The 23,707-nt window shown below is 46.8% G+C and overlaps 1 protein-coding gene across 4 annotated transcripts in view; it reads left to right on the forward strand.

The window, feature by feature from the left end:
- LOC126524404 (focadhesin) overlaps window positions 1-23,707 on the forward strand; it is a 392,101-nt gene that overhangs the window by 152,211 nt on the left and 216,183 nt on the right. For all 4 annotated transcript variants that reach the window (XM_050172727.3, XM_050172728.3, XM_055067287.2 and 1 more), the window contains one exon: window positions 22,536-22,750. In XM_050172727.3, coding sequence (XP_050028684.1) covers window positions 22,536-22,750 — 215 coding nt within the window. The remainder of the gene's footprint in view (window positions 1-22,535; window positions 22,751-23,707) is intronic.

Here is a 23,707-nt window from a genome sequence, read left to right on the forward strand (position 1 = left end):
TTCTGGCATAAACGCGGAGAATGTTTCGTGTTTCAACCGAGCAGCGATAATTACTCCTTTAATGCGAATGAAAATATAGCCACACTAATTTGTATTCCCAACTCGGATCATACTGCTGTGAAACACATTGTAGCATCATTTGAGGAATTTATGATAGGATCGTGTTTCCCAGACGAAAAAGAAAGCATTGCAGATTTTATGAAATTACCATTAGATCGCAGCGTTCGAAATCATGCTTTCTATTTAATGAAACATGCGGTAATAGACGTGTTCAAGGAAGCAGCGTCAATACCTGATGCACCCACGCAACCGGCAATGACTATAGGACAACTTTTAGACGGACTAGACAACGATAATATCAAACCCGGTGCAATACCTATAGATCGAGTGATACAATTTGCACGATCCAACAACTTGCTCTATAGAGTTACATATGAGTATATACCTCCGGTGCTACCGATGATTGAAAACAAATTGTACAATTCTTTAATGTTTGCATGCATATATGCCTCTAAATTATACACAATACACAAACGCTATGGTGATTTAATTCCATTTCAGAACGGCATATGGGCTACACATTCCACTAGCGTAGTGTTTGTGCTAGACGGCAAATACTTCATCGATGCGCCATTGATGTGGCTGTTTGCGCTCTTGGTGGAACCCGTATTCAATACCGAACATTTTTCTTTGCACTCATACGCACGCGAGTGTTTGCAAGCGATCGGTATTAATCACGAAAATATTGTAAACTATGCGTTCTCGTTATTTAACACTACTGTATATCGTACTTATCTTTTACAATCGCCTCTTGCAAACTTATTGACCGCAAGAAAAGAATATAAATCTAGTAATAGTACTGCAGCAACGTGGCGTAAGATAACAATACCGGAAGAAGCGTTAGTGACACCTCAAGATGAGAGCGCGTTATCACTTTTAGAGATCACTTATTTGCGTCATGATACGGAGGCTTATCACACTCTGCCTATACAACCTCTGCCGGCGAGCGACTTGTACGAAGCGCATTTTTTCAGCAAAGGCTGCTCCAGTACGCCGGTCACTTCTTCAAACCAACGACTACTCGCCCCAGGTCTGGACTTTGATACGTTACACAAGTTTGACTACTCTGCTGCGACTGCTCCAGAGTCCAGTCAATAGGCTCGTCGCAAGATGGGAAAAGTAATAAAATGTTGACGAAAACGGACTTTTCGAAGCTTGTGTCATATATTTCTGGGGTCCCCTATGAATCAAATACTGTAGCTAAGTTTGATGAAGTCAAGACCATTCGGTTAAAGGACGAGTCGTTTGTGTTGGGATTCATCACAGCAGACAGTCTTCAATCTGCGGAGCTCTTAAACTTCTGGCATAAACGCGAGAACAATTTCGTGTTTCAATCATATAGTAGTAATGACATGCATGTTATGAATATAGATACAGCAGTATTAATTTGTATTCCAAGCTCGGATAATGCCCGTGTTAAACATGTTATATCATCATTTGAGGAATTTATGATAGGATCGTGTTTCCCAGACGAAAAAGAAAGCATTGCAGACGTTATGAAATTACCATTAGATCGCAGAGTTCGAAATCATGCTTTCTATTTCATTAAACATCCGATAATAGAACTGTTCAAGGAAGCAGCGTCAATGCCTGCTGCACCTACACCGGCAATGACTATAGAACAACTCGTAGCCGGAATGGACGACGATAATATCAAACCTGGTGCAATACCTATAGATCGCGCGATACAATTTGCACGATCCAACAACTTGCTCTATAGAGTTACATATGAATATATACCACCGTCAATACCGATGGTTGCAAACGAATTATACAATTCTCTAATGTTGGCGTGCATGTATGCATGTAGACTATATCGACCACACGAACATGATTTACTGTCATTCAAAAACGGTATATGGGCTACATCGTCCACTAGTGTGGTGTTTGTGCTAGACGGTAAATACTTCATCGATGCACCGGTGATATGGATTTTTTCGCTTTTATTGGAACCCGTATTCAATAACGTAAACTTTTCTTTACACCATTACGCACGCGAGTGTTTGCAAGCAATCGGTATTAACCACGAAAATATTGCAAACTATGCATTATCATTGTTTAACACTATTTACCAAAAATATCTTTGCAAACGACTTATGACAAACTTACTGTATGCAAGCAAAGTATATAAATCTAGTGACAGTGCAGCGTGGAGTAAGATAACAATACCGGAAGCGTTAGCGACACCTCAAGATAGCGAGTTATCACATGAGGATGCTACCATTTCTTATACATACATTTATCGCGCTCTGCCTATAAAACCCCTGCCGGCGAGTGACTTGTACGAAGCGCACTTCTTCAGCAAAGGCTGCACCAGCTCGACGCTCACTGCTGCAAACCAAGCCCCAGGTCTGGACTTTGATACATTACACAAGTTTGAGTACAGCGTTGCTACTACCACTCCGGATCCCAGTTAGTATTATCATGGGAATTCACAAGATGTGGGCGCTGCTGCGCGACGTCTTTTTCAAAGTGGTCAGGGAACGATTTGATACCGCGGTGTCGGACATCAACACCAGCGTGGATAGAGACGAGTTTCGAGTAGAAGCGGATATACAGAATGCACTCAAGTTGTGTGTCTATCCCAACCCAAGCTGGCGAAAGCATCGGCTACTGGACACCAACAATTCGACGTTGACGGGAGTCAACAGGCAAGACCCGGACAACAGTGGTGGTGCCCCCAGCAACATTCTCATCGTCATAGACGGAAACATTTTCATGCACAAGCATCTGGAACTGCTACGATCACTAAACATCGACATTGAAGAAATTATGGGCATTGCCAGTGCTGAGGACGCGCTCATGGAAGCGGCTACGCCATCAAAACGACCGCGATGCGACGCAGCAGAAGATGATGAGGAAGAAACGGATGACCCCAACACATCGATTGCATGGTTGCAAGGACAAGCCGTGACGCTGGAGCCGTTGATCAAGCGCAAGATTGAACTGGCAAGGAAATATTTCACGTGCAAGTTTCAGAAACCCGTCGACGCTGCAGCTGCACAACGGACGACCACCACCGCAACACAATCAACAACTCGCTGCACCACGTACGACCAATACAACAAGGCGGTGTGCTCGTCCATGGGACTGGTCGTCAAATACGTTACTGAAAGTGGAGTGCTGGCTAACGATGTGAATACGTGCACAGTAAACGTAGTGGTTGTGATGGACGGTATTCCCAATGTGCTCAAGTGGCGCTCGCAGATCAAGCGGCGATGGAACTGCATTGCGAGAGTGCCCGACGACAACGACTGTGGACAGTTTTGGGAAGCACGTAAGCTAACGTCGTCGGGAGATTGCATGCTACATTTCACGAGCTTTGTCAACGAAGTGCTCATGAATCGCAACTCGGACATTTACAAGTACATGGCAGAAACTATGGACACTTTTACTGTGATTCCACCCTCGTTTCCGGGCGAAGGGGAGGTTAAGATGATGGATGTGTTGCAGTATGCAACGCCCAAGAACGGACATCCGTGGGACGTGGCTGTTGCCGTGACTGACGATTCGGATGCAGTGTTGCAAGCAGTGGCAAGGCAGCATCTCATTGCAGCTAAGGACCTGTATGTCTTTTCACAGTTGCAGAGCGATTACTGTGGACAGGTTAATCAAAGTATGATTAAGGTGAATGCAGCAACAACATCGACGGCATCGTCGGCTGAATATATTGATTTGCGCCAAGTGAGGGGTCCACACCCGCACAATGGCTTCTTCCACATTAAGGACGACGTCTTGACTAGACTGCTAAACGTTGAGGACATTGCAGCACTAGCACACCCATTCCAAGTTGTTGTACCCATGTTGATATTTGGCGGCATGGAAGTGCTACCGCACATGGTTACTGCCAGCGAGAAAAAGGTTGGCCCGTTGAGAAAGGCGGTCGCTGCATGCTTGCAACAGCAGTATCCCTACAATGGTGGGTGGGTTCCGGTGCGCACGGAATCGCTCACGGACAGTGAAATTGCCGACCCCAACCGCTATACCGAGGCAACGCTGGCGGAAAGCAGACGCGTGGAACGCACCCGACAAGAGCAATTTAAAGAGTGTCTGAAGGTTACTCTGGAAGCGTTTGCAGCCGTGGAAGCGACAACCAGTAAGAAACGGTTGAACAAGATGGCTAGCGTGCCAGTGGAAACTCGGGAAACAATGTGTGCTGCCTACTTGAAACTTTATTATTGGACTGCACTGTATGCGTCTGGCGACAAAGTTATCCGATGGTATGCCAACCCATTGGATTTTGCATCCATTATTGAGAGCAACGACCGTCACCCCATGGGACGCGAGCTCTCGCAAGCATGTGAATTGCCCTTGTCTGTTGTCCTGGAATACTTACGCTCTCCTCAGGGCATGCAGCTCAATCTGTGCAGCGAAATGTCCAGCGGCTTGTTTAGCGTGAGAGGGGTTGCCACTAACATGGATGTAATCGCGTGCAACAAATTTTTGTACGCGTTGTACTTGTACTGCATCAACAACAACGACTTTGCACCCAGTCCAGAAGTGCTGCGCAACATTACCAAAACGTACGAGGAATCTTGTTTGTGTGTCATTAACAATAGGAATTATGACCCCCGAGAGATTATGTCTGTAATACATGCAGGTGCCATCGATGAGAAGTGTCTCAACACCGAGCGCTTAATGCAACGCATGTACCAAGATGCTGTGAACCGGTTCCGAGAGATGCCCTTTGACGCATCCACCATCAGTAGTGAGTGAGTGAGGAGACGTGTGTGTGAATAAAAAATATTTTATTGAAAACTCTCAATGGTGTTGTTAATATGTTGCCAAGTCCTTTTCGGCTTCGGCTGAAATCTTGGTAGCATTGTTGATCATTGCATCCAGTGTACGCGTGTTGCGCTTGCTCTGTTCGCTGGCTTCCAGGTTTGTGCTGAATGTAAGGAGACGGAGCAGAAATTCTATATCGTTGACAGGTACCATTATGCGCGTAGTGTCGCCATACGTGTTGAAGAAGCACTTTAGAATAAACAACCGAATGCAATCGGTGTCGTCGCGGAAGCTGGATTGCGGTATGTAGCCGCCGCGGAATTTACCGTCGTACAGAGCGAGAAACTCCTTTTCGATGATGCGTTTCACCAACGCGGTCACTTCTGCTCCGCTCTCTGCCATGTCGCGCAACACTTGGTCGACCACCACGCTACAGGTGCGCTGATCGATAACGAGACGCAACAGTTCGTCGATGAGCGTTGGGTCGAGAGTGTCTTCCGACTTGGGCAACTTACACGACATGAAAATGGCGGCTGTGAGAATAAGTTCGGCCTTCTTGTAGGGAAACGCGCCAACCGTGTATTCGTTGTTGGACCACCATTTGTTGAACATGGGGAAAAAGTCGTCGTCCCAGCAGTGTAAACGCGGGTTGTCCATCATCTCGGAGAAGTAGTGTTGATAAAAAATGTTCATTGCCAGGCGCAAGTACGTGCGATTGTGGTAGACGCCGAGAATTATGTCGTTGGGAATAGGGAGACCCTGGCACGCTTTCATGGCCTCTGTAATGGTTGTGAACGTGTGGGAATCCATCATTTCGAAATTTAGGCAACGCATAAATAGTGTGATGTTGCTAGGCGAGACGCTGCAGCCTTTGAGATAAAAGTCAATTAGGTCGCGGGAATCCTCGTTGTATCTGTAAAAGTAACGCTCTTCGCGCGATCGGATATCTTGATTCACGGCGTGCACCAGGAGCGGCAGTGCACCGATTTGACCGGTGGTGGCGTTCATTGTTTTCAGTGCGTAGAAATTGTGCGTCGAAGGAAAGACGGGAATCGTATCTTGCGATTCTAGAATCATGAAATTCTGAACGTGCAGCGACGTGCTCGTAGCCGGATCGACAATAACGTTAGTGATATCGTCTACGGGACCGATCCCGGCGCGATTAGTCATGGTGGCGTCGGCCAGCGCACTGCATGGTAGCGTGGTCTTGATTGTCGGGAAGTTTGTGTCGCAGTGACCGGGATAGAGGCCGGACATGATATCGTAATCGCTAGCTCTGCATTCTGCGCTGAGCCGGTCGAGAATGCCGTAAATGTTGCAAGTGCTCTTGCATTGAGCAATCATGGCTTTCACTTCTGGCGTCAAATAGGTGTTGTCTGCAATGCCTTCCTGCACTAGCTTGGCGCGGGTCAGAGTGTCATACTTGAACAGAGTGTCTAGCATTCGCTGATAGTTGCAAGAGTTGACGAGCGAAATACCCGCGGTATTGTTGATGGCGGCCGCTTTGTTGATGTTGCGGATGCACTGAAGCAAGGCGTACAGTGTGGTGAATTTCACTTTGTCGAGATCGCTTTGCTGTGTGGAATCGAAACTGCGCATGAGCATCGTGCGGATGTAATCTTCGTGCAAAATTAGCACGCGCATCAAAGCGTTACCGAACGCGTTGAGAAACTTGCACAGGTCCATGATGCACGCTCGAATAGAGGTGCTGCTGTCCTGAATGCTTGTCTTGCACAACCACAGACAGCGGCTGATGGAAAACAACGAACCAAACATTTCGGCTCGCCCGTACAAGCGATCAGACGTTGCAATATTTGGTACGTAATTGGAATTGCTGAGAATGAGGAAACAACGCGAGGCCGTTTCAATCGCCGCAAAGGCCCACCCTGCGATTCGGCGGATGTTCAAGTGGTTACCGGGATTGTTGACCAGATTCATAAAGACCTCGCACATGCCTCGGAATTGAATCATACCCACAAGGGTCTTTGTCCGCGACTCTGTAATAAACAGTTGTTCCCGTCGGTGGTAATGCTCTTTCACGATCGGCGTACCGCTCTTGTTGAGAATGGTGGGTATGTCGTTGTAGTTGAAGAGAAAGCCTATGTATCGCGACATGAATGGTGTCAGCGCAAGCATGTTGTCAATGTCGGGCTCGAAAGGCAACGAGCGGCCCTTGAACTTGTACGTCTTGAGGAACGCGATCGGTAAGGAATGCAATACCGATTGCATGTTAACATCACCCAAAGCATAGTCTTCGTTGCTCATATTTGTTGCCGCCGCGATTGTCGTCGATGCTGCGGGCCCCGGCGGCGCCGCCGCATTCGCATTCTCATTCTGCTGTCCCGCATTCTGCTGTTCCTGCCCCACATTCTGCACTACTGGGTCTGCTTGATCTGCCATTTTTTTTATTGACGCGAGGAATGGAAGAGTATAGATGTAAGTAATGCAGCACCTATAATACTTATAGTAGTGCCAGCTATTTTTAGAGATAATGTGTCATCGAATTGATCGTTGGAGAAGTTGTTTTTTTAGCGCCAATTGATTTAACGCTAGCGCAATTCGATTTCGAATGGGAAACGCGAATTCGTAACGTAAATCGGCGTTCAGACGAAACGTTAATTCTGCTTTGGCGGTAGGATGGGTGTTGCCTTGCAATATCTCAATTAATTGTGAATCAATATGCTCCGTCTTTAACCATGCTCCAAACAGCTTTTTCGTCGTCTCTCGGAGATTACGCGCCACGTATAACGGCTCGGTCTTGTTCGTGAGCGGCGTCCAATCGGTCGGAGGCTGTACGGGAAGAGTCCAGTCGACGGCCGGGTTAAAGGTTGCTACCGTGTACAATTCGAACCCACCACTGTCAGTTTCTATCTTACGGGCCACACGATCAATAACAATATCCATTGAGAGACACAAATAGTTTCAAAAAATTTTTTATTGGTATTTACGAAACCGCGTACCGCGTTGCACTGTTGGTCTTGTCTGCTGTCAACACAAACATGTTGGCCAACACGCACTCGTCGGGTGGACACAATTCCTTGCTCATGGTATCCACGTCGTTCAAGTACTCGCTGAGTTCGGGATCACCAGAGTATTTCCGAAACAGATCGCTGGGTATGAGGATCCGCGAGCATTTGCGTTTCAGATGGCGCATGATGGCGTTGCGAATAATCACCATCGCAGAGTAGGCTCGCTCAGAAACGTGTCCTTTCTCCTCGTTGGCGGGAATGTAGACGGGCGTTTTCCATGCTTTGTAATCGATTTGCGTCACAAAGATCTGGCCGTAAAATCCAAACGACAGCGTAAAGTCGCCGCCGCTGTTGCTTTGCGTTCTGTAAACGTTCGTGGAATTCCAGAGCCATGGTGTAGAGATAGTGCGAGTCGCGAATGTCGTCTATGGTGAGTGTGCCGCTGGGTGCGTTGTACAAACATTTCCAGTTCATCCACTTGTTCACCTCTACAAACATGCGAGACGTATCGTAAGGCTCCAAATCAAACGCTTCCTGACTGCATTCGTTGAATAAATGTTCGTGTAAAGCGCCTTTGAATGTACGCTCGAGCACGCACGCGGGTACGGTTCCTCGGGAAACGAGGGACGCAAAGTCACGACGGGTCCATAGCATGGGGTCGAAAGCTCGCGCCGAGTAGCCGTACACACAGAGCATGGGTCCAATGTGACACCACGCGTCTTGAAACAAGTGCGGTCTAAAGAGATGTACCCGTACAGCGTCAAAGAGATTGGCCCACGAATGTTGCACCCACGTGCGCACTTGCTCGTCCGATATACGTATACGAGCAATCGGATCAATTACGCGTAGTGTCGCATAAGACACCGGATCCATGAAAGGTCCTTCGACCGCAATGTTTGCAGTGGGATCGTAATGCATGTGGCGTGCTTTACCGCCGAGCACACCGTAATCTACGATGGCCAATTTTAACGCTCGCATATTGGTGTAACCAAATGTGTTGAGGACGTTGTATAAATCGTCGAGCGGAAATTCCGCCGGCGCTGATTGTTGCTGTTCTGATGTACCCCCGTACACGCAAATGCAATCTGCGCTTTTGTACTTGGAGCTGATTATTGTAGGGTTCAATTTATAGGACCACTTGTTGACGGTACGTGTTGCTGCTGATGTTGATTCTATGGCCGCCTCGTCGTTGTCGAGCGAGTCCACCACTCCTATGGAGGATACACACAGTTCTCCAAACGCGGCCAATTTGAGTGCCGCCATCGTAAGCATTTGCGTCCAGCAATGTTCCTTGGAGAACGATTGCGCTGTGATCAATTCGCGATGCAGAGGTACGATATCGTCAATGTTTAACAGCTCAGACACATAACGTTGACCGGCCGTCTTGATACATTCTAGCAACGGTGTAAAAGTGGGCATATTTACGCACACCTCGATTCCGTCCACGAGAATATCCACGACTGATGACTCCAGAGGTGTGTTGGCGGCCGCATTTACACGGTACACAAACGTTATGCACACTCCCAAATTGGGACAGATGCTCGTGACACGCTTGATGCGTTTGTACGTAAGTGGCGCTTGCTCAAACAGTATACTTTCCAACATATCTTCTTTGGGGTACTCGTCAAATTGCAGCTCCTCGCATTGGTCGACCTCGGCGTCTCCTTCATCGTCGCCATTGTTATTTAACGAATCAATTAACATCTTCCATCGAAGACTGTTTTTGCGCACCAACGGAGACGGTGGTGGCGGTGGTGGTGGCAGCACCTTTTTCTTGTCACCAGCAGCACTAATGATGCTTGCCAGCGAGTTGCGTATCAAGCGTTTACCGCGTTTCAAAGTGCTGATGGTGGTATTGGTGTTGGTGGATGACGAAGTAGACAAGGACTTTTTACTGGTCGCTCGTGCAAGCAACACTTTAGTTGGAATAGGGTTCAGATAAGTTGGGTACGACGCTGACAATTTCACGTTAACGTTTGTGTCAAATAGCGTGTCGAGTGTGTCTGGACGTTGCGGTAACGTCTTGCGGCAAATGGCCACCGCCATGTCTAACGCGGCGCGTTTCACGCGCTTGTCAACATTACTGTCAACCATGCTGTTGTCCATCGACGACGACGATGGTATTATGCCACTATCCAACGACGACCCCATGAATACCTATTAAAATGATGCGGATCAAGTAAATTATTAGCAATCATAAAGATTTCCTCAACAGATAGACGCAAAGTAAACGATTTGGTTAGCCTGTAGTCACTCTGGAATGTCAAATCTACTTGTTTGGGACTTTCGTTGTCCGGTATCATCACCAGTTTGTGAGCGCCAATAACGCTTTTGGCGGCTTCGATGACGCTGCGTGTAGTCGTCAATTGTTTCATCGTGCGAAGACTCAGCTTTTTCGAGTGCACGATGCGGTAGCGAGTCGCGTTCACTAACGCATCAAACATGGGACGGGTAACGTTTGTCAACACGCACGTGCCGTCCAAACCCGGGACGGGACTCGGAAAGTTTCTGGCAAAGACAGGGTCGTACATCCATTCGTGTATCACGAGTTGGTCGCGGAATCCGTAAGGCAAACCGTACACACGGTGATATAGATCGTCGGTCAGCATAGCAACGTTTAGTCGGTTACGCTTGTACCACCCACCGGAGTTTACGAGAAACGCTAGCGGATCTGCAAGCACGTTCATCATGAAAACGCGTTGTTCGTGAACATTGCTCGCGCTGTACGCAAGCACTTCTTTGAGCGGGTTGAACGTGGTGCTCGGACACAGGAGATTAAATGTGAGCATGATGTCTAAATAATCATTCAACTGGCCCAGGTCACCTGTTCTGTACCCTTTAATGTAGAACGGATCGGCCGATTCGTATTCTTGGCAAGACCATGCCAGGAGCCGTTTTTGACGCCGCGTTAAATTACTGGGCAACTCGACTACACCGTCGTTCAAATTGTGCACCATGGTCGTCGCTAGAGCATCGACAATTTCACGAGCGATGCCCGTCACGATAGCGCGTGTCCGCACCAGATCCGATCCGTAGCGCTTACGGATGTGCTCTACCAATTTGGCGATGGAATAGAGAAACGTCGCGTACAGCCACCCGCTGTAGCCCGTTTGCATGGAGCCCGAAGAATGATGGTTGATACGACACTGTCCGTTGCGCAACACGTACGCCTCAAAAGTATCGTATACTTGCTCTACGAATGTAGTGCGTTTACGCAGAGCTCTGTTGAGTGACACACCAAAATTTACAAGTATGTAGTGTTCGTTGTTGACGCGATTCGGCTGGCAAATCCATTCCATGCCGTAAGTGTGTATACGTATCCATGGCATCGCTAGGACTGTGGCTGCAGCTATGCGCAACCACGAGCGTGCAAACACGTGCTGACTCTGCATTATCGTGTCGTAGAAACGTAAACGCTCCACTATTATATTATAATAATTTTCGTTCTGACGGGCGACGTCTTGCTTAAACAGGAGACGCTTGAAAATTTCCCACTGGCGACCCTGCATGTACATGGCGTTCTGACCCAAAAAGAGCGACCGACCCGTGAGCATTCTGTAGAGTATGCATCCGGAAACGGGCAAGCCTTTAATGATGGTGCGTGCAACATCTATGATTTTGTGAATTTCGGACGATTTGTGGCGTCCTTCAATTTCGATTAGCACCGTGTCGTCGTGTTGTTCCGGTATCGGCGTGCGCATCAAATGCGGGTAGTACTCCTTAAAACGCGGAATGTGGCGTGCCTTGTAATATGAAATTTGTCCGTGCGTAATTGGCAACCACACCAACGCTATCAGGAAACTGTAGGACGCATCCGTGTGCCTGCACAAACAGTAGACGAGCCCGCCCATCATTACGAAAAATGCCGTATTATAGTACCCGTTAGGTTGCGATCCTCTGGGGGCGAGTTCGTATTCCCGCAGCACGTTGCCCAGGTAATTCCATAACATGGACGAGAAGCCCGTTCCCAGATCCACGATAGGAAATCGATAAACTGTTTCTTTCCCGGGTTTCGCATAATGCCCAGCAACCTTATTTAATTTATATATTAACTGTACGGGGTTCGCTACATTATCAATCTGTTTAACCCACACCGCCCAATGCGATTCGGTTGTCGAATTCAACGTTTGTGTAAACTTGCCGTTTGAGTCGAACAGAAATTCAAACAAATCCGTTTCATTGTATTTCGAGTCCTTTGGCTGTACGTCAAGCGCATTCTCCTCTTCGTGCTCCCACGTAGACATGTATTTTTAGTACACAATGGATGTGTTTATGGTGGAAACTTTATTCAAGATGATTAGCATATGGAAACGACGACGTGACTGCGACTATGAACTTTCGTTTATCAACACGTTTATAGACAACTACGAAACGGACTACCCCTCGCTGCATGCAGTGCTCAAGGACATCCGATTTCTGACCAAGAGTCTAATTCTACGGTGCGTCGTAGACACCAGTGCAGTGTTTGCCTTCAACCAAGACAAGGTCGGTAATATCACCACCGTTATTGACTTTGCCTGCAAAGACGACGACAGCACTCACACTACAGTTTTGAAAGTGCGTGATTTTTTCAATCACATCATAAACACCACGCAAAAAGTGAAATAAAAAATTTTTATTTCTCTGTCGTTTGATTCACTTCAGCTACTAGGATGTCCGTTGTGGCATCCAGAATGGTTTGCAGTGGTATCAAGTTAGATTGCTGCGTTTTTACTCGTTATGAAGTGTCACATAAGCCATTGAAGCATTTTTATGAAGTGTCACATAAGCCATTGTCACGTTAGCCATTTTCTTTTCAATAAGCGTCGTGCAGTTGATTGTCAGTTACTATTCCTTAATCGCTGACAGGTTTTGCATGTTAGCGATGACGTGGACCCAGCTTCCCTCAAGTCTTTCTCGCTGTAGTGCGGCCATTGTCAGTCCGGGGAAATTTACATTTCTTTTCCCTCTTCAGGGATAGCACTTGGGCAAACAATCGCTTGTTGTCTGGGGTAAAATGGTCATTCATGTATAGATTAGCCTCTTGGGACTGAGGAAAGTCAGGCATCCGGGTTTGTTAGGCGAGCTTGGCGAGCCTTACGCAAAAATTCGTTTTTTTTTTTTTGTTCCGGGAACAAGATCTAGCGATTATGTTCGTGTCCTTCTTTGCAGTTACTCGGTGCACTGCGTCAATGTCAACCTCATTTACGGGACAGCCGATAGCGTCGCCTATTTTCTGAAGAATGGTTTTGCAGTCTTCGCCGTTCCTTTGTGGCACACCCTTTATCTCTACATTGCTAATTCCTGAACGCTGTTGCATGTCAGCTAACCTAGCAGTCAATTGGTCATTAGATCTCTGTAGGGACTTGTTTTCAGCTGTTGCAAGTTCGTGTTTCTTTTTCATTTCTTCATAGAAAGTGTTAATGACAAAGATGCTTTCACGAAGCTGCTGAACTTCTGCGCGAAGCTGCTGTATTTCGCGTGCTAATTCAGCGTTCGAAGGCATCTTGCGAAAGGAAAATAACAATAAGACAATTGCACAATTGGCAGCAGCAACCATGGCAACAAGAGTGGGAGCAAGTCAATGGTGCAAACAGTGCTCAACCAACCTTGCAAATGAAGAATGCTGCTGAGTGGACTGGAGTTCCTGCTGCCGCAACTGCCACTGCCAAATCAGGCTAGAGATGAACATTGCTGAGCTTAAATAAGGTCTTCCGTAGGTGTCCTGCTGGTCTATGCTGGCGTAGAGGCTGCTTCCACATGGTCACAGCGATGGGGCAGTGATGTTGCTTGACCAGATAGTTCAGGCACACGTGTTGAAAATCCAGAACTTCGTTGTCACAGAACTTCGGCGATAACCAGGCAAGTAGGTCAACTCTAGATGGTTGTCACGATCTGCACTAGTGAACCTGCGCAAATGAAGATTCTGCTCAGTGGACTGGAGTTCCTGCTGCCGCAACTGCCACTGCCAAATCAGGCTAGAGATGAACATTGCTGAGCTTAAATAAGGTCTTCCGTAGGTGTCCTGCTGGTCTATGCTGGCGTAGAGGCTGCTTCCACATGGTCACAGCGATGGGGCAGTGATGTTGCTTGACCAGATAGTTCAGGCACACGTGTTGAAAATTCAGAACTTCGTTGTCACAGAACTTCGGCGATAACCAGGCAAGTAGGTCAACTCTAGATGGTTGTCACGATCTGCACTAGTGAACCTGCGCAAATGAAGATTCTGCTCAGTGGACTGGAGTTCCTGCTGCCGCAACTGCCACTGCCAAATCAGGCTAGAGATGAACATTGCTGAGCTTAAATAAGGTCTTCCGTAGGTGTCCTGCTGGTCTATGCTGGCGTAGAGGCTGCTTCCACATGGTCACAGCGATGGGGCAGTGATGTTGCTTGACCAGATAGTTCAGGCACACGTGTTGAAAATTCAGAACTTCGTTGTCACAGAACTTCGGCGATAACCAGGCAAGTAGGTCAACTCTAGATGGTTGTCACGATCTGCACTAGTGAACCTGCGCAAATGAAGATTCTGCTCAGTGGACTGGAGTTCCTGCTGCCGCAACTGCCACTGCCAAATCAGGCTAGAGATGAACATTGCTGAGCTTAAATAAGGTCTTCCGTAGGTGTCCTGCTGGTCTATGCTGGCGTAGAGGCTGCTTCCACATGGTCACAGCGATGGGGCAGTGATGTTGCTTGACCAGATAGTTCAGGCACACGTGTTGAAAATCCAGAACTTCGTTGTCACAGAACTTCGGCGATAACCAGGCAAGTAGGTCAACTCTAGATGGTTGTCACGATCTGCACTAGTGAACCTGCGCAAATGAAGATTCTGCTCAGTGGACTGGAGTTCCTGCTGCCGCAACTGCCACTGCCAAATCAGGCTAGAGATGAACATTGCTGAGCTTAAATAAGGTCTTCCGTAGGTGTCCTGCTGGTCTATGCTGGCGTAGAGGCTGCTTCCACATGGTCACAGCGATGGGGCAGTGATGTTGCTTGACCAGATAGTTCAGGCACACGTGTTGAAAATTCAGAACTTCGTTGTCACAGAACTTCGGCGATAACCAGGCAAGTAGGTCAACTCTAGATGGTTGTCACGATCTGCACTAGTGAACCTGCGCAAATGAAGATTCTGCTCAGTGGACTGGAGTTCCTGCTGCCGCAACTGCCACTGCCAAATCAGGCTAGAGATGAACATTGCTGAGCTTAAATAAGGTCTTCCGTAGGTGTCCTGCTGGTCTATGCTGGCGTAGAGGCTGCTTCCACATGGTCACAGCGATGGGGCAGTGATGTTGCTTGACCAGATAGTTCAGGCACACGTGTTGAAAATCCAGAACTTCGTTGTCACAGAACTTCGGCGATAACCAGGCAAGTAGGTCAACTCTAGATGGTTGTCACGATCTGCACTAGTGAACCTGCGCAAATGAAGATTCTGCTCAGTGGACTGGAGTTCCTGCTGCCGCAACTGCCACTGCCAAATCAGGCTAGAGATGAACATTGCTGAGCTTAAATAAGGTCTTCCGTAGGTGTCCTGCTGGTCTATGCTGGCGTAGAGGCTGCTTCCACATGGTCACAGCGATGGGGCAGTGATGTTGCTTGACCAGATAGTTCAGGCACACGTGTTGAAAATCCAGAACTTCGTTGTCACAGAACTTCGGCGATAACCAGGCAAGTAGGTCAACTCTAGATGGTTATTGTCACGATCTGCACTAGTGAACCTGCGCAAATGAAGATTCTGCTCAGTGGACTGGAGTTCCTGCTGCTGCGACCGCCACTGCCAAATTAGAAGAAATGGATCTATGGATCAGAAGAAATGGCCAAATCAGAAGAAATGCGTGTCCCTCTTCCCAAACATCGCCTAATGCCTACAGCTAAGCTGTTACCACCCTGGGAGTGGCAGTTGATAGAATGTGATGTATTCTTTGTATAGATCACAAAGCACGCTCGCAAGCTTGTAGTTAGTTGCAATGCATTTCCGTGAACTTCAGTCAAAGTACTCTTGCTCTGGATTTTACACCGAGGCATCAGAGTCGCATGCTGGCATATCTTAGGTGGACGTTGCTACCTCTTTTACGCATTGAACCCCCTAACAAGTACCTTCACTGTAGAAGCTTATGCAGTACTATCTGCAGTAAAACATATAAAGAAATTAAAACTTGAGAAAGCATTAATATTCACAGACTTGTTAAGTCTTGTAAAAGTGTTAATGTCTTAACAAAAGCATAAAAGTCCTGTTTTTATTGATGTTCACTGACTCTTGTGCAACATTTATTTATCTCATAGACATGTACTAATATGCTGGGTACCTGGCCATAGAGGAATCAAGAGCGTTGTGCTTGCCGACGAAATCGCCAAATCGCAGGGTATTAATCCAGAGTGTCTACCAACCGGGAAAACCGGGAATTCTCAGGGATGTTGAGTTGTCTGGAAAAACTCGGGGAAAACTCAGGGAATTTGCGCTTCTATCAGGGAAAATCAGCTGTAATTTTATTGAAAGGGAACGAAAGACGCGGTAATGCGGCCCCGAGTAACAGAGGAATCGTAACAAATCGTCTTTGACGCCGCGTCGTCGGCTGGAGGAGTTGCCAGAGTACAGTCAACGAGCGACTTTCCGGACACCAGATAATTCGGACGGCTATGCGGCACCACTGAGTACCCCATAGGGTTAATGTATAAGAACGTTTGAAATTTCGGACGCAAGAACCCTTAGCCGTCCGATTTCTCGGACTTTTTGCCGTGACCGCAGGTCTGAAATGGCATTCATAAAAACCACCATCGCCGTCACTTTGATAACCTCGCCGCCTCGAACCGGCACACTCGCACGCAGATGCGCTGGCAGCCGTAGCCGGCACCGCGGCAATGCTAGGCCTAGCTGGTTCGAAGTTCAGTATTAAGCTTCTTGCCATTCTGTGCCGTGTTGTTCATTGAAAGAATTCGCCGCTGTCAGCAATGGCATCGATACCGCCTGTGTGGTCATCGTGATTGGCTTCGAAGTTCGGAAAGCACAGCGCGTTGAATAATGCTGGTTCCCGAAAGTCAGCTTCGCCTCATTACAGTAATGTTACGCTGTGAAGCATAACAAGTGTGTGGGAAGGGGCAACTGTCACGGGACACAATATGTATTCCTTAATTATACACGCGTGCACCCGCCATCTCCTGTCATAGTACAAGTACCGATATGCCTAATAAGTGTACTGGCCGGCCTTCAGAGCTTTTTCAGACGTGGCTGTGGGGATTTGAGCCCTTAAGGGCTATAAAAGACGTGCATTTATTTTTTCGGACGTTTTTGCAGCCCTTAGGGAGTCCGAAAAATCGTACGTTGACTGTACAATTGTCCGGGAGGATGCTTCAAATAGTCCGTGTGGCGAACGCATAGCCGAAGGAGAACAAGAAGACAAGGACCCACGCATTCAGAAATGAACAGGAAAGGAAGCATGCGACCACTTTTTTGAAGGAGCTTGCACTCTAAAAGCAAAGTTTTGGCTGATGCCGAGATGCAGGTATCCCTCATCCAAGCAAAAAAAAAAAAAACCTCTTTAAAACAGTGAAATGCAACACTGAGGCATTGTGTGCAGGCTGAGAGTATGTCAGGACAGTTGAGGCTGACTTACCAGGGTGTCTACCAACCGGGAAAACCAGGAATTCTCAGGGAGTTTGAGTAGTCTGGGAAAACTCAGGGAATTTGTGCTTCTATCAGGGAAAATTAGCTGTAATATTATTGAAAGGGTCGTAAGTCGCTGTAATGCTGGCTCGAGTAACAGACAGGAATTGTAATTTATCGTCCTTGACGCCCTGTTGTCGGCGAGAGGAGTTACCAGTGTAGAGTCAGTCCGACTTTCCTGAGTCCCAATAATTTGGACGGCTTCGCGGCACCACCACTTACCTCATAGAGTCGATGTATCAGAACGTCTGAAAGTTCGGGCGCAAGAACTTTTCGCCGTCCGATTTTCCTGTCATTTTACCGTGACCGCATGTCCGAAACCGCATTAGTCAAAGCCACCACTTCTGCCATTTTGATTATCTCGCCGCCTCGAACCGGCGCACTCGCACGCAGATCCGCTGGCAGCTGTAGTCATCACTGCGGCAACGCTAGGCATAGCTGCTTCGACGTTCGCTATGAAGCTTCTTGCCGTTGGGTATCGTGTTTTTTATTGAAAGAATTCGCTGCTGTCAGCAATGGCACGGACTCTGCCTTTGTGGTCCTCGCGATTGGCTTAAAAGCTTCGTAAGCATGGGGCGTTCCATAATGCCGGTTCCCAAAAGTCGGCTTCGCCTTTCTACAGAAATCTTACTTGGTGAAGCATACGCAAAACAAGCATAACAAGTGAGGGAAGGGGCCATTGCCATGGGAAACAGTATGTATTCCTTAATTATACACGCGTGCACCCGGTATTTCCTGTCACAGTACGAGCACCGATATTCCTAATACGTGTACCGACAGGCCTTCAGAGCGTTTTCGATTGTGCCTGTCGCGGTTCGAGCCCTTAACGGTGGTAAATGACATGCATTTATTTTTTCCAACTGGCCGATTTTTCGGACGTTTTCGCGGCCCCTAGGGAGTTCGAAAAATTGTACGTGGACTGTGCACCTGACCAAGAAGATGCTTCGAATGGTCCGTGGGGCGAACGAATGGTGGAAGGAGGACAAGAACAGAAAGGACCTACGCATTGAGGAATGAATGGGAAAGGAAGCATGCTGCTGCTGTTTTGAAGGAGCTTGAGCTCAACAAAACAAAGTGTTGGCTGATGCCGAGATGCAGATGTCCCTCATCCAAACCGAAATAAACTCTTTAACGCAGTGAAACAAAACACTGAGGCGTCGTGCGCGGGCTGAGAGTATGTCAGGACAGTTGAGGTTGACTTACGAGCTCTTGAGAGGGAATCTCAATTGTGACATCGTTCGGGCCTCATACCAGTGAGCTTGCTATCAGTTGATAGAAATAGCTCATATTCGAAAATATTTGCTTTCATATACATCTCCTTTTTATTCGTATTAGAGAATGTCCAACTCGATTTGCATTTTTATTCGAAAACTTTATTTGCTGTGCATTTTGCTAACACCTCCTTTCTATTCTCTTTTTGAATAACATAAACACTACTGCTTAGTATTCAAATTCGACTAAGTCAGAATTAAAAAAAATTTTTTTCATATGCTTACTAGAAAGCGACAGCATTGGGCGATATGGTTTCAGCCCGTCTTGACATAAAAGATAGTTCCGCGTCACTCAGGGAATTTCGCAAAGGCACTCAGGAAAAACCTGGAAAACTCAGGGAATTTGAATATGTCAACTTGGTAGACACCCTGCCTACCAGCTGTTGCGAGATAATCTCACTTGGGATAAAGTTCGGGCCTCATACCAATTAGCTTGCTATCAGTTGATAGAAATAGCTCATATTCAAAAATATTCTGCATGCATCTCCTTCTTATTCGTATTTGAGAATGTTCGAGTCGATTTGCAATGGTTTTTGCTATTTCTTTCGAATATATCTTATTCGCTGTGCATTTTACTAACCCCTCCCTTCTGTTTTCTTCTTGAATAAAATAAACACTACCCCTTACTATTCAAACTGGACTAAGTCATTTTTTTTATTTTTTAACATGCTTACTAGAGAAGTGACACCATTGGGCGACATGATGTAGGGACAAGACATAAGTCTTGACATAAAACGAAGTTCTGTGTCACTCAGGGAATATTGCAAAGGCACTCAGGGAAAACCTGGAAAACTCAGGGAATTCGGAAATGTCGAGTTGGTAGACACCCTGTAATCGTTTTGCTGCTGCCCCTGCCTGAGATCTGAAGCATTTCCTATGAAGCAAACTGTGAAGCCACTGGCAATGCTTGTGATTAAGCTGAAGTTACGTTTCTGGCCCTCAATTACGAAAACACGAAGAACAGCTGTCCGATTGTGTGGTCTCAGAATAGGACACACATATGGCACTCATAACTTTCTGTTGGCTGGTAATGAGCCTCCAACCTGTGGTAGATGTGGGGATAGGCTGACCGTCCTCCACGTCTTCTTGGAGTGTTGGGAAGCCGAAAGAGAGACGAAGAAACATTTTCCTTACGCATACCGCTCTTGTGTCCCTCTTCATCCGGCTATGTTCCTTGGTAAAAAACCGCTTTTTAACACCAAAGCAGTCCTCGCTTTCTTGAATGACGTTGTCTTACATGTTATAAGCCCAATAAATTCATAGCACATCGTCTTTGCAGAATATGCCGCTGTGGTAGTTGTTTTGTATGGCACATGCCCCCAAGCACTTGTGTTTCAAGGGCTCTGGTGAGGCAGTAGAGCTCTGGCTAATTTTAGCTTTTCTGACATATTTTGTATATTGTGTCATTATTTTGCAATGCATTTTAATGCTCATAGTACACATCATTACTCATTGCCATAATCTTATCACACGTAGATTTTATGCAATTTACAGCGACTAATTTTAGGCCCCTTTACAGCCACGTCTCATCTACTTGTCAGAATTCATCGCTCCACTGAGAACTCAGTAACACTGGCATGGTACTATTTGGCCATACTTGGCCCTTGCGCCACTAAACATCACGCTTTCATTAATTCTGTTGTTTGGAACGGGAGGCACACTCTCCTGTGGTTGCACTGTAGTGAGGTTGCACATTAACAGGTCTCGGATGTATTTTGAAAGATTATTAATTGTTCTTGCTCATGATCCTTACCTGCTATATTTGTGTGTTATGGGCACTGCCAAATCCAGTACAAGCTCTGCCCACTGCACCTGTCCTCCGCACTCGAAAACATAATTAGCGATGGGCGTCACTGTTGAAAGATGTTCACCTTCATCATGACATCATGGAAATGAGTGAACGTACAGTGCAGTCTACTTACAACGATATCAAGAAGAACGAAAAATCTAATTGTTGTAAACAATCATCACTATATCTGGATTACCATTTATACCTTCGAAGCTCTGAAACCAAATTGCCACTTGTGCTAAATAAAGACGTCCTACAAAGTAGGTAGTGAAAAGGAAATCGTGAGCCATTCCACTCTGTGAAGGTGGATGACCAGCGAAGCCTTGTAGCAAACGACAGAGGTGGCACAACATTTTGAACAAAGGTACGAACAAATTTATTGTATAGATCGGTGGTCATCGTGACGAAAGGTGCGCATACACATTTTTATATGTCAGCATTCATTTGTGTTGTACATTTGTTATGTACATTTGTGTTTTCGTTTCACGATATAATGAAGCAAAAAATTTGAGACAGAAATCACCGGACCAACTGGCAGTGGGGCAGTGCTGTCAGCACTTTCGCAGAGGGAGAGGCAGTATGGGAACGCTGGCATGGTGTGCGGCAACGGAGCCTGCTGTGGTGGAAGACGACGAATGCGCGAGCAGTTGCACAAGTCATTGCTGATGATGATAGTTTTTGCTCACACAGATTTGTTGATGGACACAATAAGTGCACATAACTCTAACCCAAGCTTCGCTGTAATAAAGCTTGCGAGAGTTCCAGGTTCACAACCGTGGTGTGCAACACGTCCAGCTGCTGCGCGAACACTGGTGGCAATAATTTAGCTTGCACAAAATTGACGAGCAACTCAATCAATATCGGTGTCAAAGACGGGCCATTGTCAATCTCATCTTCACTGCCACTGTTGTTGTCACCTCTGTCGAACAATGGTACCATCTGTTTTACAACAGTCGCCTCGGCTAATCTCATCCCAGAACGGGGCAGCACTATCTGCACTCAGAAACTCCTCCATTGAAGCACCACTTGCTTCATTGTCGTGATGTGCTCCCAGAGCTCAGTAATGTGAGCAGCTTCCACCGTGCTGGTTTCACTATCACGAGGGTTTCACCTTGGTGCACGAAGTCCACCTTTTCCGTTCTTTGGCATGGCCCATGGTAGCAGCCGTCATTATTGTGGTGCTCCTGCATGGGCTCATACTTCTTTGAGCCTTGCGAAATTTGTTGCTCGTCTCAAGCGACAAAGCTTTGTGCCTTGTTGGCACCATCTTCTACTAACCAGGTTGTCCGTTTTGGGGCTGCTTCCATGTCACCGTATTTCTGCGCTCGATGAGAGAGTGTAGAAAGGTCAGGTGCCACTTCGTTTCTTGCTTTTTTTTCGCTCTCTCTCTTCATGCGTGGAGCATAGTTGCATAGCATAGTGGAGCACAACTGCGAGCAATGCAGACACAATGCCTGTGGCGCCATCTTGTGGCGTGCTGCGCCAACTCATGATGCTCTTAGTAGCTTTTTCAAACGGTGTGTGTGCAATAATGGCTGCAGATATGAACTCGCGTAGGGAAACCTTTTGCCCTGTCTCGGCATTGTTCCTTTGAGAAGAACTTAGCAGTGCAAATGTCATGATTATTCTGCATTGAAAATTGCGTGCAGATATTATTTCCAATATGCTCTGAATAAAGTATCATTATATATGTCTGTTTTTTTTCTCATGGCGCTAATGCATAAGTTGATACTCTTAAGTTAACTAACCATTATAACCAATATATTGTTATATGTGGTATCGTTATGAGTGAACTGCACTGTAATTGTATGGCACACCTATACGAGTTCTCTTTGAGTTGGGACAGCAGTGCACTTGCCATTGCATTCTCAGATTGTCAAGGATCCTTCAATTGGTAGATTGAGGTTAGATCTCGTGGTCCCTTGTTGTGTGCCATCCTTATCGTGCAGTGCAATGTATTTGAGCTTAGTAACCAACTAGCGTGAAGCTCTGCTCTGACCTGTTTGCCGAAATCGGTATGCTGCCAGATCGGTACGCTGGCCTCTTAGTGCTGGCCGACACCACCCTATTGCTGGGCACAAATGCAGTACGCCCTGGGCCCCTTGTGGAGTGGCGTGCGTGCCCTGTCGGGACACCACCCCGTGCTGGCATCTATGTTCCTGCCCAGTCTGGCCGCCCTGTGCGTGAAGCAACCCCAGGCCCTCCCCCTGCTGCTGCAACTATTGGGCGATTCACCTGACAAGGCTGATGACAGCCTGGCTCTGGCCAAGGCACAAGCCATCGATACCCTCCTGCAGCACAGGTGACCATCAGAGAAAACTATAGTTGGGGCAGTTGGGGATCGCAGAGGACATGTTGTTTGTATTTTCAGTGCATTACCAAAAGCGTGGGAGTAGTCATGTGAGAATTTAGCTTCAGAAAGTCAGACCGCTAGTGACCAAGCCATTGTTGCTGTAAGAACCCAGGCCACCAGCAACTGTGTTGAAATGTGCATGCAGAAAATTTTGTGGCTGTTTTGTTTTTCTAATTAGGCATGACTACATTGTCCTAGCACTTTCGGAGCTTTCAGTATTGAAGGCATGATGGGGCTTGCCATAGCTTGATCCATGATGTTTGACAGCGTAAAAGTAAACAAAGGAGGGTGCCCTTTGTCTGCGTTCACGCTGTCAAACATCATGGGTCAACACCAACTAGCCTGGTCACATACCTTACTTCATATCTTGATGTTGGCCTAATTGGTAATGCTGGCAATACTTCAAAGAGAAAAAAATCTCTTGCGCTTCTAAGTCTTTTACAAAGACAAATATGAACATCACATAGAAATGTAAGAGCTTGCCTAAATGTAGACATAAAGAAGAAAGTCAGAAGTGTAACATGCAGCATTTCTACACATGAAGCCACTGTTTGTGATGCAATGATGGGGGGTCACTTTCAATAAAAACATGCCTAAAGTACATAAAATCATGATAGGAGTCCCTGTGTGGCTAGATCACTCTTTATAAGGAGTTTGAGGACACAACTTGAGTAACTACTGAAGTATAAGTAGCAGAAATTTTTATGACAGACTTTCTCATTTGAATTTCACATAGGGCTGACAGGCATGTACAGCCATAAGAACGCTTGTCTGGAACACTTGAATGCTATGCCATGCTTTGGGCTGCACGGGCACTGTCTACTGATAACACCTGGTTTTGGGATAACATACATCTGAGCATGCAGCCATACTGATGAAGCTGGCTTATTATTATTTTTTATGGTA

The sequence above is a fragment of the Dermacentor andersoni genome, chromosome 3 (genome assembly GCF_023375885.2).
Source record: "Dermacentor andersoni chromosome 3, qqDerAnde1_hic_scaffold, whole genome shotgun sequence".
In the NCBI taxonomy this organism is placed as follows: domain Eukaryota; kingdom Metazoa; phylum Arthropoda; class Arachnida; order Ixodida; family Ixodidae; genus Dermacentor; species Dermacentor andersoni.